Source organism: Prosopis cineraria, unplaced genomic scaffold (assembly GCF_029017545.1).
Source record: "Prosopis cineraria cultivar Desert tree isolate PC_DT_omini unplaced genomic scaffold, ASM2901754v1 PC11, whole genome shotgun sequence".
Taxonomy (NCBI): Eukaryota; Viridiplantae; Streptophyta; class Magnoliopsida; order Fabales; family Fabaceae; genus Prosopis; species Prosopis cineraria.
In genome coordinates this window covers 14,301,141-14,315,328 of record NW_026555342.1, presented here as the reverse complement: position 1 = coordinate 14,315,328, position 14,188 = coordinate 14,301,141, and the positions used below count along the sequence as shown (strand labels likewise).

The window sequence follows — 14,188 nt, the reverse complement described above, 5'->3', positions numbered from 1 at the left end:
GCTACTTACTTAGTTCATTTTTATTTATCTATCTATCTATTAATATTAATTATTTTTCTTCTTCTTCATGTTCAAGGTATCCACTATAGGAGGAAGTGGTTGCAAATGCAAGAAAACAAGGCATTCTTCAGTACTTTTGAGCTAGTCTTGCCCTGTTTGAAAGGTATCGTATGGTTGGAATATTAGAAATAGTCAAATATTTAATACTTATAAATATAAGCTTTTATGTTTGCATATTCAAATTACTTGAGTAATGGCTATTCTTGGCTGTTCTTGGTAGTTTGCTTCAAATTTTCTATTTATAGTTAACCACTTTTTTCTTTTCAATGTCTCTTTAGTTGTGTTGAGCACCTTTTATATATGATTTTGGCCTTCTATTTTAAGATAACTGTCCAATGTAAGCTAAAATTAAATCTATAATATGATTTTTTTTGTAGTATATATGTACCTATAATGTTTTCAATAGTTAATAGTAGTTTCATTTTCTTCTACAAGGGTATGAAACCCATAGGACAAAAAAGCTGAGGTCTTACCAGATTTTGGGAATGAAGACTATCAACACTTGGTGTGTGTATATGTGTTCAACTTGCTCATATAGGCAAAGAAGGAGTTTCTGTCAAGAGCTTGTTCCCCTTGCTTTTGTGCACTTGTATTTTCTAAGGAATTTTAGGTTCTTTTAATTTAGCATACAAAAATTTTGTTTATATTGTTTAATTATAATTTCAATTCTTTTGTTATGATTTAAATAAATAAAAGTTGAATATAAATTGTTATATATTTGAATAAATTAAATAACTCTTTCCTAATTTATGGCTATTGAATTTTATTTCTATTTATTTTAAAGGTATTTTTCTAAATTGTAGGGTTTACAACCTAGAAAAACAACTCTATTTTTTTTTCAAAATAATATTGCTATCTACAGCGGTTGTAGATAGAACCGGTGTAGAAGGTGAACTTTCTACATCGGTTCTCCCCAAAACCAGTGTAGAAGGTGGACTTTCTACATCAGTTCTAGCCACAACCGATGTAGAAAGTCCACCTTTTACATCGGTTGTACAACCGATGTAAAAAGTCTCGTACTTTCTACATCCCCTAAAACAACAATGCTACGTGAATCGATGTAAAAAGTATTTTTTAGCCATTGTAAAAAGTTTTTTTTGTAGTAGTGCCTGTTCACCCAGTGCCCAAATAGATGCTAAAAATGATTTGTATACTTGTGTCAATTCTATATATATATATATATATATATCATTGCGAGTATTCACCTTACCCATGGCCTAGTAAATCTAATCTTAATTGCTTGAAATATTGGGCCACATTAGGTTAGCACTATAACATAAAAGGCTACAAAAACGTTTTTTATATTAATTCCTAATGGGATTTGGATTGGTGATTGTATTTTGTATAGGCAATCAGGCATTGAGCATCTGTATCATCTAAACTATTTAAATTTATATTAATGGTTTTAAATTCATACTTTACTTGACATTAATGAATAAGCGAGTTTATCTGAACCATTAATATGTATTTCAACAGCTCAAATAATACAAACACTCAGTATCTATAATTATAGAATTCAAATCCTCCATAAGGATGTTGTTTCAAGAGATGTAGAAAGTCATTTTTCTACATCAATTCCAAGCATGCCGAATTGAAACCATTATTTACAAAGAGAAGCCATCAAGCTCTAACCAGCAAGCAGCAAGTTGGATAATTAGTTGAATTTATAAAGTTGTTTTTCTTTATCTATATCTTGTTTAGTAAATTAACTTTATGATTATAATTTGAGGCTTTTTAATTAATATTAAAATCTCTTGATCTTATAAGATAGCGATGGCAATTAATGTGTTAAGACAATTATTAATTAGTTTTTAAATGAACAATTGGCCTTTTGATTTCAGCAATAATTGTTAATTTGTCAGTTGCAGCTCTGTTACATTTTGTATGTATGTAACAATTTTTTTTTGTCCTAACCCTTCATGATATTTAATGGCCGGTCCTTAATCCCAACCAAGAGTTCTACTAACTATTAATTAAGAAAAATTAAGTACAAGCTGGTTGCCAACTTGCCATATGAGATGTATTGACGCGTACCATGATGAGTGCATTAATTATATGAGAAAATTTTAACTTTTTAAACAAAGAAATGGCTTTTTGGCTTCACCAATAATTTTTTTTTCTGTTGTAATTTCAGCGTCAAGATTATTTGCCAGATAAATGATTTGTAAATGGTGAAACCATGCATATAGTAGCAGAAGAACAAGATTATGAAAATAAAGTGTTTGTTTCTGATTGTATGCATTACTTGTCAAATATAACGTTGACATCTTTGAACTTCTCAGGAACTTCAAATATAAAAATATATAAACGAAGTGTGGAATTACACATAGACCCATTTTTTCTCCTTCTCTTTTCTGAAATCTGTTCAAAGTTACCATGGCAGAAGCTCATGAAGTGCAGCTCCCCTTAAAAGGTATAGGTCCGGTAATAGTATATATACAAACATTTCATCTCTTTTCTTCTAAAATTACCAATCACACATGAAATATTTTCTTTCATATAGCAGAGCAAAATGTTATCATGTAATTCATGTAGTTGATTAATCCATTAATGGGATAAAACTTGTTGGTGTTATATACTCGCTTGTTTCGTGTTCTCATGATCACGATCTCTTGTGTGTGTTGTGTATGCGTGTATATTTTGAGAGGGGGAGTTCAAGGATTGATATTTTCATCATTTGTTTTTTTTTTTCCAGTTTCTGAAGGAGCATCCGAAACAATTATTCCTAATGGGGTTGATAGTAATTTGTCCAACCAATCAAGAACTGCAATCAAAATCAAAACCAGATATCAGCATTGGTTAAGAATAGCCTTGCGCGTTGTTCTTGTGTTTGTGGGCCAATCATCTGCAATACTTCTGGGAAGATTGTACTACCAGGAAGGTGGAAACAGTAAATGGATAGGATCACTTGTCCAACTTTTGGGTTTCCCTATTCTCCTCCCACTTTATATTATTCCTGCATCCAAAAATCCCACTACAAAAATTGCTGTGCACAATGATGATAACCCACCTTCAGCTTTCATGCTAGCTTTTGTCTATGTCTTTCTTGGTCTTCTTCTTGCATTAGATTGCTTCTTATACGCTACTGGTCTGGCTTACCTTCCTGTTTCCACATATTCTCTTATCTGCTCATCAAAATTAGCCTTCAATGCCTTCTTCTCCTTCTTCCTTAACTCACTCAAATTCACACCTTGCATCGTAAACTCTGTAGTCCTTTTAACAATCTCCTCCATCCTCCTCGTTTTTCAAACTGGTTCTTCTACAGAATATTCCAGCACTGAAGTTTCATCAAAAAAGAAATACTTGATTGGGTTCATAAGCACTGTTGGTGCTTCAGCTGGGTATGGCTTGCTACTTTCTTTGACACAGCTTGCATTCAATAAAGTCATGAAAAAGGAAAGCTTCAAGGGGATTTTGGACATGGTGGTGTATCAGGCACTTGTGGCATCATTGGTAACACTGGTGGGGCTGTTTTGTAGTGGAGAGTTTAGAGATTTTAAAGCAGAAATGGAGGAGTTTGAGAAAGGGAAGGCAAGTTATGTGTTAACATTGAGCTTCACTGCTATAACATGGCAGGTTTATGCAGTTGGGTGTTTGAGTTTGATTCTGGAGGTGTCATCATTGTTCTCTAATGCTATAGGCACTCTGGGTTTGCCTATTGTGCCAGTTTTGGCTGTGTTGTTCTTCCATGACAGCATGAATGGGTTGAAGGTGATCTCTTTGGTGGTTGCTGTTTGGGGATTTTTGTCATACGTATATCAGCAGTACTTGGATCAGAAGACTAATTCTAAGACTCATCAACACATACAGAAGGAATAGTGATATTTTCAGGGATTCACAGTCTCATCAAGAGGTGAATCATTGTACGTGTTATATGTTTACATGATTGTTTAATGCTGCTATGCTCTGCATAAATTATGTATTTAATTTTGCTTTCATAAGTTTATATAGCTACCAAACATTTGTTTGAGTCTTTTGATTTGTTAGTCTTTCAAATAGACAAGTTTTTTTTTTCTTTTCAAGAAACAAGTCATATTTTCAAAAATTTGACTCTTGCTTTATCATTCCATTTTAATTTATTTTTATAAAACAGGTAGGGAGTGAAATTTCTTTGATGATTCGATGAATTAACATTAAAATACCTACTAAGCTGGCCACCATATGCATGCACTTCATGTTTTATAATAGGAAATTGAATCTCAAATCAGTAACCTGTATGGTATGAATATATATAAATATATATTGAAGGATATTATAACCAAAAACAATAATATGAAAAAGAGCAAACTCAGAGTCTTATCAAATCTAAGTATTGCAGAGTCTACTTGATTACTTATGCTAAGATTGGATTACTAGAGTCCTTTCTTTGACAAGACATCCATGACATCCTTAGTTAATCGAGTTGTAATTTTTGCTAGCTTGATGTTCAAGAGACAACTAGATTGATTCTCATCACATTCTTTATTATCCTCTTATGATCTTCTAGATAACTCATTCTAGAAAAGCTTACATTCAATTAAAGCATTTTAATCAATTAATCCAATATTAATAATAAAGATACAAATATCAATAATATATAATTGCCAACAATTAATCAAAAATGACAAAAACACTTTTTTTTGGCCAAGAACAATTAATCATAATACTAGAAACCAATAGTAATGAAACAAACAGAGAGCACAAAGCAACATAACAAAAGCCAAAGGCAAAAGGAAAAAATAGGTGACAACAAAGGTAAAATTCCTAGATTCTAGCAAATCCCGATCTAGGACAATAGCCAATGGAGATGGGGGCTTTGAAACCCAATCCAAAGAGCACACCTCCTTTCCTACTGCATGAGACAACTAGTTAGTAGCACAGTTAAGATTTCGTGGGATCCACTTGAAGCCAAAAGAGCTTAGTGCTTGCCCATGATTCAAAATATTATCCACAATGGTCAAGCATTCCCAATTTAGGTAGAGGAAAACACGATGCATAGCTTTAACCAATGGGAAGCAATTTGACAGAATTAGTACCTTTGTCACAAAAGAGGAAAGACACCAAAACAAACACAAAAGTAAGGCCTCAACTTCACTGTAGAGAGGAGAGATAGCTTGCACAAACTTGAAGGATACTTTTATACATCATCCTAAAATTTCACGCATAATGAAACCAAAATCAGCTTTAATTAGACTAGGGTCAAAAGCACTAACACAAAATGCAAAAAAATCAAACACAGATAAATCTGAATTGAAAACTCCAAAAGTAAGAATAGCATTAGCTGCTTCGTGAGCTCTACTATCCACACAAGTAGCTCACATGACCATGGTGCCCCAGTTATTAGCTGCGCATAATGTCTCCAAACAAGCATTAGCTAGATGTATAATAACCATTGAATCAACAAATTCCTTTTCAAAGACAAAGGTTCACCTAGCTTTCCAGATCTGCTAAAGAGTAAATGCAATCAAGGCTTTAGTAATATCCTAAATTTTTGTATTTTGTAACAGGGGTAGTAACCATTCCACCATTCGTCGTGTTTCCACCCATAAACACCCTTCATTTCTAATTAGAATAAACTCAACTTTACCATCAAAATTGAAAGTGAACTGCCTATTTTCAAGAGGAAACCACCTCAAGTCATTTTTAACTTTGCCAACAAAAAAATTAAATAAAAACACAATACCAAAGCAGAGGCAAAGCCACAAGAATTTCATCCCAATTAAAAGGCACACTACTACAAAAATAGCAATATTCAACAGTTATTTTAGATAATATTCAAGGGTTATGAACTGTTGAGTAATCAGGCGCTGAATATTCTCTAAATCCTTATTCAATGATTTTTAATCGCTGAATATTTAACCTTTATTCAACGGTTTTTTCTTCAAAACCGTTGAATATATGGCCGTTGGATTTTTTTTAAATAACTACAAGAAAATATGCAACGGTTTTTATTTAAACCGTTGCATATTCTTAGTATATTCAACGGTTAAAATGTATAATCGTTGAATATATAACTGCAGGATATGCAACAGTTTTTTAAAAACCGTTGCATATTCTTAATATATTCAATGGTTAAAAATTTAACCGTTGAATATATAGTGCAAGTTATTCAACAGTTTTTAGATATAACCATTGAATGTTTTGGGTTACTTTTTTCATATACATGTTTTACATTTCTAACAATCCTCTGTATTGAACATTTACAAATACAATATCCAGCATACCCATAACAAAATTTCAACAGCCAACAATATTATCCTATACATAAAATGATAAAATTTACATGGTGCATTACTACATAAGCTATGTACAATTTGAACTAGCTTAAATTAAACCTATAAGTGGCCAAAATAAAGCTTCATATCTCAAAAAATTGACTAAGTAGGTATAACTATATGTATGTCAACTTTAAATATATACCAACATCATCTATTCATTCACTATTGCTGGTTGTTATAGCTAAACCATGCTTGAAAAATGCCACATGCTAGCTCTTCAAGGACTTCTTCCATTTGAGCCTCAGTAAATGTGTCACAGTATGCGTCCTCATAGTACTGATTGCAAAAACAACAAACTAAAGTCATATTAATTACTAAAAATATTAAATAATGAAGAGAAGGTTGACAATATATATACATTGTCTGGAAGAGTCCTGACAGGAGCGTGTTGAATTATATCCTTCATATATCTTATGATAGCGTACCCACAATCCTTAGCTTTGTCATGTTGTTTCGGGCACTACGATCACACATTAAATAAAAAATCTGATCAGTTAATGACATGATATAACTTATATTTATGTTGTAAATACACAATAAATGATAAATACATATACCTTGATAATTGTCCATGATGTTGCTTTATCAAGTCGACCGCTATCCATTATTAGTTGTCGAGATTGCTGATTGACCGTAGTGCGGTACATGATAATGGCTCTAACATGCAACAGAAAAGTTGATGTGAGAAATATGCATGTAACAAGAACAAATTACACACACACACATACACACATATGCACAAAACTTAGTGAACTTACTAATTAATCATCTCTACTATATGTGGTCTGTTGGTAGGATCACCACTTCTAATAGGGTCGAGATACCATACTCTCCCTATAGTTGGATTGATCACAAGTATCATCCAATACCCCCTATGATAATAATTACAATTAGGAAGTGTCATAATTTAATTTTGAAGAAAGTAAAGTATCGTAAAATGATTTACCCTTTAAGGTGCCATGAATATTTTGTTCTTATTAGCGCCACGTTGCTTGAAGTATTTAGAAAGCTTCTGAGCTATTTCTAATCCTTGCTTAGGACTCATTGTCTCGTGGCCATAAGGAGAGACCAAGTGGGGACTGACGAGTATAACCCTTTTTGCTACATCTCTCCCGGCAAGCATGGTGATGTACAGGTTTCTTAAATAATGTCAACATAAATTGATCAATAAATGACTAAAATATAGATATTGGTAAATATCTAATACAAGGTTTTAGAAACATACCTTATATATAAGTTACACAAAGTAGTAGTAGCCTGTGTATGGTTGAATAAGTCACTCAAAACCTCATTGTTGACTTGATCGACAGACTCTGGATCTTCATACATTATTACAGGGAAAGGGAGCATTACTCCTTCTTGCATCTTTGCATAAGTCTTAAGCAACTTCCGGTGTTTGTTGGGTGTGACTAGTTGACGCTGAGGTGTTGATTGAGAGGCTTTAGGCACATGGGTTTGAGGGAGAACCTTCGGTGCATTCTTGGGAAATGTGATGGACTCCTTGGATTTGCCAACGGAGTTCTTATCATTTCCCCTCTTTCTCTTATTATTCGCCGGTGCCTTTATAGCCTCTGGTGCTTTCTTAGCCACATGCTTATCAACAGGCTAGTTTTTCTCATACACACACATATATATATATACTTAGAGATCAACTATAAATAAATTTTAGTTATGAATTTAGATGTTATACCTTTGGGGACGGCATTGAAATACGTATAAGATGAACCGGCCATGCTACAAAGCTTCCAATTGCATCTACTACTGTCCTTGCATCTTTAGTGGGGGTGAGGTAGATCATAATTAGGCTTTTCAGCCATCTTCAAAGAAACGTTGACTGTCCCTTCAGGGAGAATCTCATTGTGAAGCATGATTTGACCAACAATATTGTATATTCATCCTAGTACAACCAAACTACCGTCCTCTCCCAAACAATCAATATCAGCCTCACCCAAAAAGACAAAATCATTACATAATATAAATAATATTACCATGAATAAGGTTAGGAAATCAATAATATTACCTCAGGTAGGAGTTGAGATGAGACTGTGCAACTGTCATTCATACTAGGGCTAGCATCACTCAGTGGAAGCTCTAACTTATGCCGATTCAACAGCATGTTAATAAGTTTAGATTGCTCTTATATCTGCTGTGACTGTGCTTGTATCTGTTACTTCTGTTCTGCTAGCTCTTGCCTCAGTTTTTGAACCTCAGCAGAAGAAGCAGTCTTTTTACAACGCTTGTACCCCTCTTCAAAGTATTCTTTCTTTGTGACACCAAAGCCGATGCCTTGAACATAATCAGGATGGTCAATATTCCTCAATGCCTTCTCTAAGATATCCTCATCAGTAGTAAGAGTGCCTGCTGATGCCTCCTGAGTCAAGCTCTCTTGTGAAGCAATAAAAGTAAGGTAAATAAGTAAAAACAAATAATTAATAACATTATATCATTAACACTTACTATTGTGTCAACAATCGCCTTTGTTTTTGGATTATCAATATTGCCTTGTCTGTTTTTCGAGCCTCAGCCCAAATTTTGCCACGAGATATAGAACCCTCTAACACCTGCTCTTTTTTAATCAAGGCCTTTTCAATACCCGCATACCCCTTACGCCCAGCCTTATAAGTGTATTCATTCTTCTTTGCCAACTCTTATTTTGGTGCTTAATGCTTTTAAAAACACAAAACATGACAAATAAGTTGAAATAAATGCCAATAAAAGCAATAATATTTTGATAGAATAACAAAAATAATACCTTAAACCCTGGACTACGGCGTGAGTCAACAAAATCTTTCCATTCATTCAAATTTACAATCGGCCTAATAAGGGGAGGAACTGTGTCTTCAATGCCCTCCATATTGGGGTTCTGTAAGAATTTACGAGAGACAAAACTTCTAAATGCTCGGAGGGCTGCCCCGGCCTTTTGTAGGACATACATCTTACGCCTTTCCTCAATCTCAAATCCTGACTGCAAAATAAACAAGTCAACTTGTGAGAAGAACATATATCATAAACAAGTTTAAAATAATAATCAACGTGATAATATCTTACTGTTATAGTATTCCATACTGCATCCCTCATTGAGGGAGTTGCATTCCTTCATGACTTTAAATTGATATGCACACAAGACTTCACTGCCACCCCTATATAACTGATGAAATTATTACTGTCAACTACTTGATTTTTATTATTCCACTTGACAGTAAACTTCTTGCCTTTATTTCTTGCTTTTGTCACCTGTTCCATCACAACCAACCCCTTCTTTAGTTGTTCTTCCTCCTTATTAGTCACATTTTGCCGCTATCATCATTTTGCTTGCTAGGACTACTAGATTTAGATCCAGTATCTAGATGATCACCCTTAGTGGCCATTTACCTGTGAAAACATCAATAATTAAGATTAAATAAAATAATAATAATTCAAACAAGCAACATCTTAACAAGATTAAATAAAAAATATCAAAAAGTAAGTAAAAAATAGTCATTTACCTATTTATTTCGTTCTTTTTCTTTTTCTTGTCCTAGTTACTTTTTTAACTAATTCTTTCTTAACTTTAACAGTTTTCTTCTTCAGTTGAATTGATTTTCCCTTCTTAGAAATCCAAATGCCCTCATTGTGATCATGTCTTATGTAGAAAGCACCATCTTCAATATAGTCTAAGCCATCATCATTTTCAGATGACGTCCCATGAAACAAATCAATATCAACTTCATCATTTTTTTGTTTTGCTCATTTTCATCACTTTCTACAGCTTCCATTTCTTCAACTTCCTTGTTACTCCACAAAACAACAGACCATTCCTTATCAGCAGGATCATTGACATAAAAAAACTTGTTTGGCTTTAGACAGATAAATGAAAGGATCTTCTTTATACCCTTCCTTCTTTAAATTCACCCTAATCAACCCAAAGTCATGACATCCAACCCATTATTATTTTCAACCCACTTACAACCAAAGACTGAAACTTGAAAGGAGATATAATCCAACTCTCAAATATGCTCAATTACCCTAAAGTAACACATTCTAGCATAGATGGGTTTTTTATCTTTCGCACTGAAAATGTGCATACCATCAGTTATAGTAGATACACTACTATTTTGCATCGTGCTTCGATCATCGTGTTCCTTTGTGTAGAACTTGTACCCATTGATGATATAGCTCGCGTAAGAGAGGACATGTTTGTTCGGTCATAGTGATAACCATCTTAATCTATCAGGAACTAAATTAGGATCGGCATTATACTTCCCTTTTATATGCTCTTTCAACCAGCGTATAAATTGTTTATTGTGTAGTTTGGTGATCTAACTATCTAATCGATAAGGGTTCTGCCTCTAAGCTCTGCCTGGTGAATCTTAGCATACTCATCAGCCTTTAGAGAGTTGTATAGCACAAAAAGGTGTACTTTTTTCCTATTGGTCACTTGAGATAGTGACAACTTTTCTTCCTGTTGTCCTTTCTATACCTTCTTCACTAATAACCCTTGAATTTTTTAAGTATTGACTACAAAAGTAAACAGCCTCTTCATTAATATATCATTCAACAATGCAACCTTCTGGTCGACTTTGACTTTTAACATAACCTTTCAATACTTTCATGTGATGCTCAAATGGGTACATCCATCTCAAATAAGCAGGACCATATAATTGTACCTCTCTAACTAAATGAACTGTTAGGTGGACCATTATATCAAAGAATGCAGGAGGGAAAAACATCTCCATCTCACACAATGTTTGCACAATTTGACTTTGCAACTTTGGCAACTTGTTGGGGTTAATTACTTTACTACAGAGACACTTGAAGAAGTAGCATAACTTTGTAATTGTAGCTCACACATTATCAGGTAAAATACCACGTATAGCTACTGGAATAAAATTCTCCATCAAAACATGACAATCATGAGTCTGTAAACCCTTTAGCTTTAGATCCTTCATTAAAACAAGATTCCTAACATTTGAAGAGTACCCATCTGGAATCTTGACTGCAGCAAGAAACTCAGAAACTTTTCTTTTCTTTTCTAGACCGTGTGAGCTGCAGCATGAAGAAATGTACGAGTTCCTTTCTCTTGTGGTGCCAATTCTTCTCTTATCCCCATCGCAACCATGTCTAACCTCACATTAATGCCATCCTTGGTCTTTCCTGAAATATTAAACAATGTTCCAATAAGACTATCACAAACATTTTTCTCAATATGCATTAAATCAAGGAAGTGTCTGACATTCAAGGTCTTCCAATATGGCAACTTAAAGAATATAGACATTTTCTTCCACCCATTTGTTCTAACATGCTTCTCAAACGGTTTTCCAAATTCAATATCAACATCTTTTACCTTCTCAAATAGTTCCTCACCAGTCAATTGGTTTGGTGGCCTTCTTTCTTCTGATTTCCCATTAAACGATTTTTTCCAACGACGATATCGATGGTTGTCACCCAACCATCTGTGATGCCCAAGGTACACGTTCTTTATACCATGTTGCAACCTCACTGAATGTGTGCTTTCTTCACAAATAGGGCATCCAAGTTGTCCTTTAATGCTATATCCCAATAGATTACCATACGCCGGAAAGTCATTGATTGTACCAAAAAGTATAGCTCTCAAATTGAATATCTCTTCTCTGTAGGCATCATATACCTCCACACCTGTCTCCCACATTAGCTTCAAGTCTTCAATAAGTGGTTCCAAATAAACATCTATGTCATTTCTGAGTTACTTTAGCCCCGAGATTAGTAAGGACAACATAATATACTTTCGCTTCATGCAAAGCCAAGGAGGCAAGTTATAAATGACCATCATCACAGGCAATGTACTGTGGGTACTACTCTGCATTCCATGCGGGTTCATCCCATCGGTAGACAATGTGAGACGTTAATTCCTATCTTCTTTTCCAAACTCAGGGTACTTCCAATCAAACCTTGTCCATTCAGGAGAATCAGCTGGATGCAGAACCTTGTCATCTTTAATTCTCCCATGTGCATGCCATGTCAGATTCTTTGCCTCTTGACGTATGCTATACAAGCGCCTGAATCGTGAAATAATAGGAAAATACCACATCGCCTTCTTTGGACTCTTCCCATTCTTTATATAACGTGATGCCTCAAACTTAGGACAGTGGGTTAGCTCTTCGTATTCATTCCTAAACAAGATGCAATCATTAGGGCAAGCATGTATCTTCTTATAACTCAGGCCAACTGTGCGTAACACCTTCTTTGCATCATATAGCCGACTTAGAAGCTTGTTATTCTTTGGTAGCATTAGTCTGATAAGAGAGAGTAAGCTTGAGAAGCTAGTATCACTCCACCTACTTGTAGCTTTCAAGTTATACAACTCTAACACAGCGGACAATAAAGTGAACTCAATACAACCCTCATACAAAGGTGTCTCCGCATCAATTTTCAACTTCTCCAATTTCTCTGGAAAATTTTTAAGTTCCCCTTCTATCTCACTAGCTAATTCTTCAAAACAGCAGTCAGCCTTATATGCACTTGTGTCAAAATCCGGTAATGATGAACAACTTTTCATATATGCCCAGCTACTATTATTCATATTTTCAGGTATCTCTCCATGCTTTACTCAACATTTATAACTTTGATCAATTCCATACTTAAATAAGTGAAGTTTACATGTTTTAGGAGAAACTGATTTCACATTACCACAGCTTAAACAAGGGCAAACAATTCACCTGCAGTCTTCTGCATTATTTATTGCAAACTTAATGAAGTCTACCACCCCATCCCAATATTCTTTGGATAGACGGTTAGCAGACATCCACTCCTTATCCATAATTAATACCCTTGTTTAAGTAAGATAATAAATATGGAAAAGCATTCAATGAGTACAAGTTGATTATTTTAAAAATTTAGACAATTTAAGCAGCATAGCGACTTAAATTCAATGTTCCTCGAGCCTCATTCTCTATTTATACTAATTTAATCAAACTAAATGTTAAACTACTTCAAAGAAAGCTCAAATTTGTTCTAAATAATCGCAAAATAAAAATTTAAAAAAAATTTGATAGCATAACGGCATGAAATTGAGCACTTCTCAGGCTTAATGCCCTCTTTTCACAAATCCAATATTAAAATAACAAAAATTTCAAATCAACATATACATAGATCAATCTCAGGTCAATTTTAGAATAAAATACTACTACAACTAAAAGGTTAAGCAACCATGTAATATACTAACTATAATATATAAAGAAACAAGTCCAGGTTCCAAGCTCAATAGGGGGAAAAAGGAATCAAATAACTAGAAAAATACAATATTTAAGAACAAATTGAAAAGCATTGGGTAAAAGTTACAAGGAACATGTCTACTAAGTCAAGACATATATCTTATTGTTAATAAAAAATTAATTTATCTTAATAAACTAAATAATCACAACCTAGCACACATTGAACTGAATATTTAATAATCACAAGCTAACCACATATTGAAAAAAATTAGTTTATCTTAAAAACATGTTTACTAAATTTTGTGCAAAACTAAATATCTTAAAAAATTAGTTTATCTAAATGAAAAACATGTTTACTAAATTTTATTCAAGGTTGCCTCACCACATATTGAACTGAATTTAAATAATTAAAAGCTAACCAAACACTCTGATTTTCTCTCTTGTCTTTTGTAGAAACAAACTACTAAGGACATGAAACAATAAAATCAATCAACAAAATATCACAATTAAATCTCAACACAGCCCAGCAAACTGTCACAAACTCAAACCAATCCAGTCAGTTAATCTGAATTCTAAGTTAAAAATCAACGTTATCAACCTCAGAAGCTTCCTCTACACAATGAGATAGCAAATGAGATAGAGAAATACCTTAAAAATCACAAAGCAATAGTGTGAGGCTGCTCTTGATAGAAGAAAGGATGA

At 33.8% G+C, this 14,188-nt stretch overlaps 1 protein-coding gene across 1 annotated transcript; it reads left to right on the top strand.

Annotated features, from left to right (window-relative positions):
* Positions 1-2,420: 2,420 nt before the first annotated feature.
* LOC129285402 (probable purine permease 10) lies at positions 2,421-3,952 on the top strand. The gene is made up of 2 exons (XM_054921096.1): positions 2,421-2,473; positions 2,756-3,952. The coding sequence occupies exons 1-2, from the start codon at positions 2,437-2,439 to the stop codon at positions 3,877-3,879; spliced, it is 1,161 nt and encodes a 386-aa protein (XP_054777071.1). The 5' UTR covers positions 2,421-2,436; the 3' UTR covers positions 3,880-3,952.
* The last annotated feature ends 10,236 nt before the right edge of the window (positions 3,953-14,188 follow it).

Coding starts and splice junctions, on each gene's coding strand:
- LOC129285402 (XM_054921096.1), top strand. CDS start 2,437: ATGGCAGAAGCTCATGAAGTGCAGCTCCCCTTAAAAG. Junction 2,474..2,755: donor AGTGCAGCTCCCCTTAAAAG/GTATAGGTCCGG, acceptor TTTTTTTTCCAG/TTTCTGAAGGAGCATCCGAA.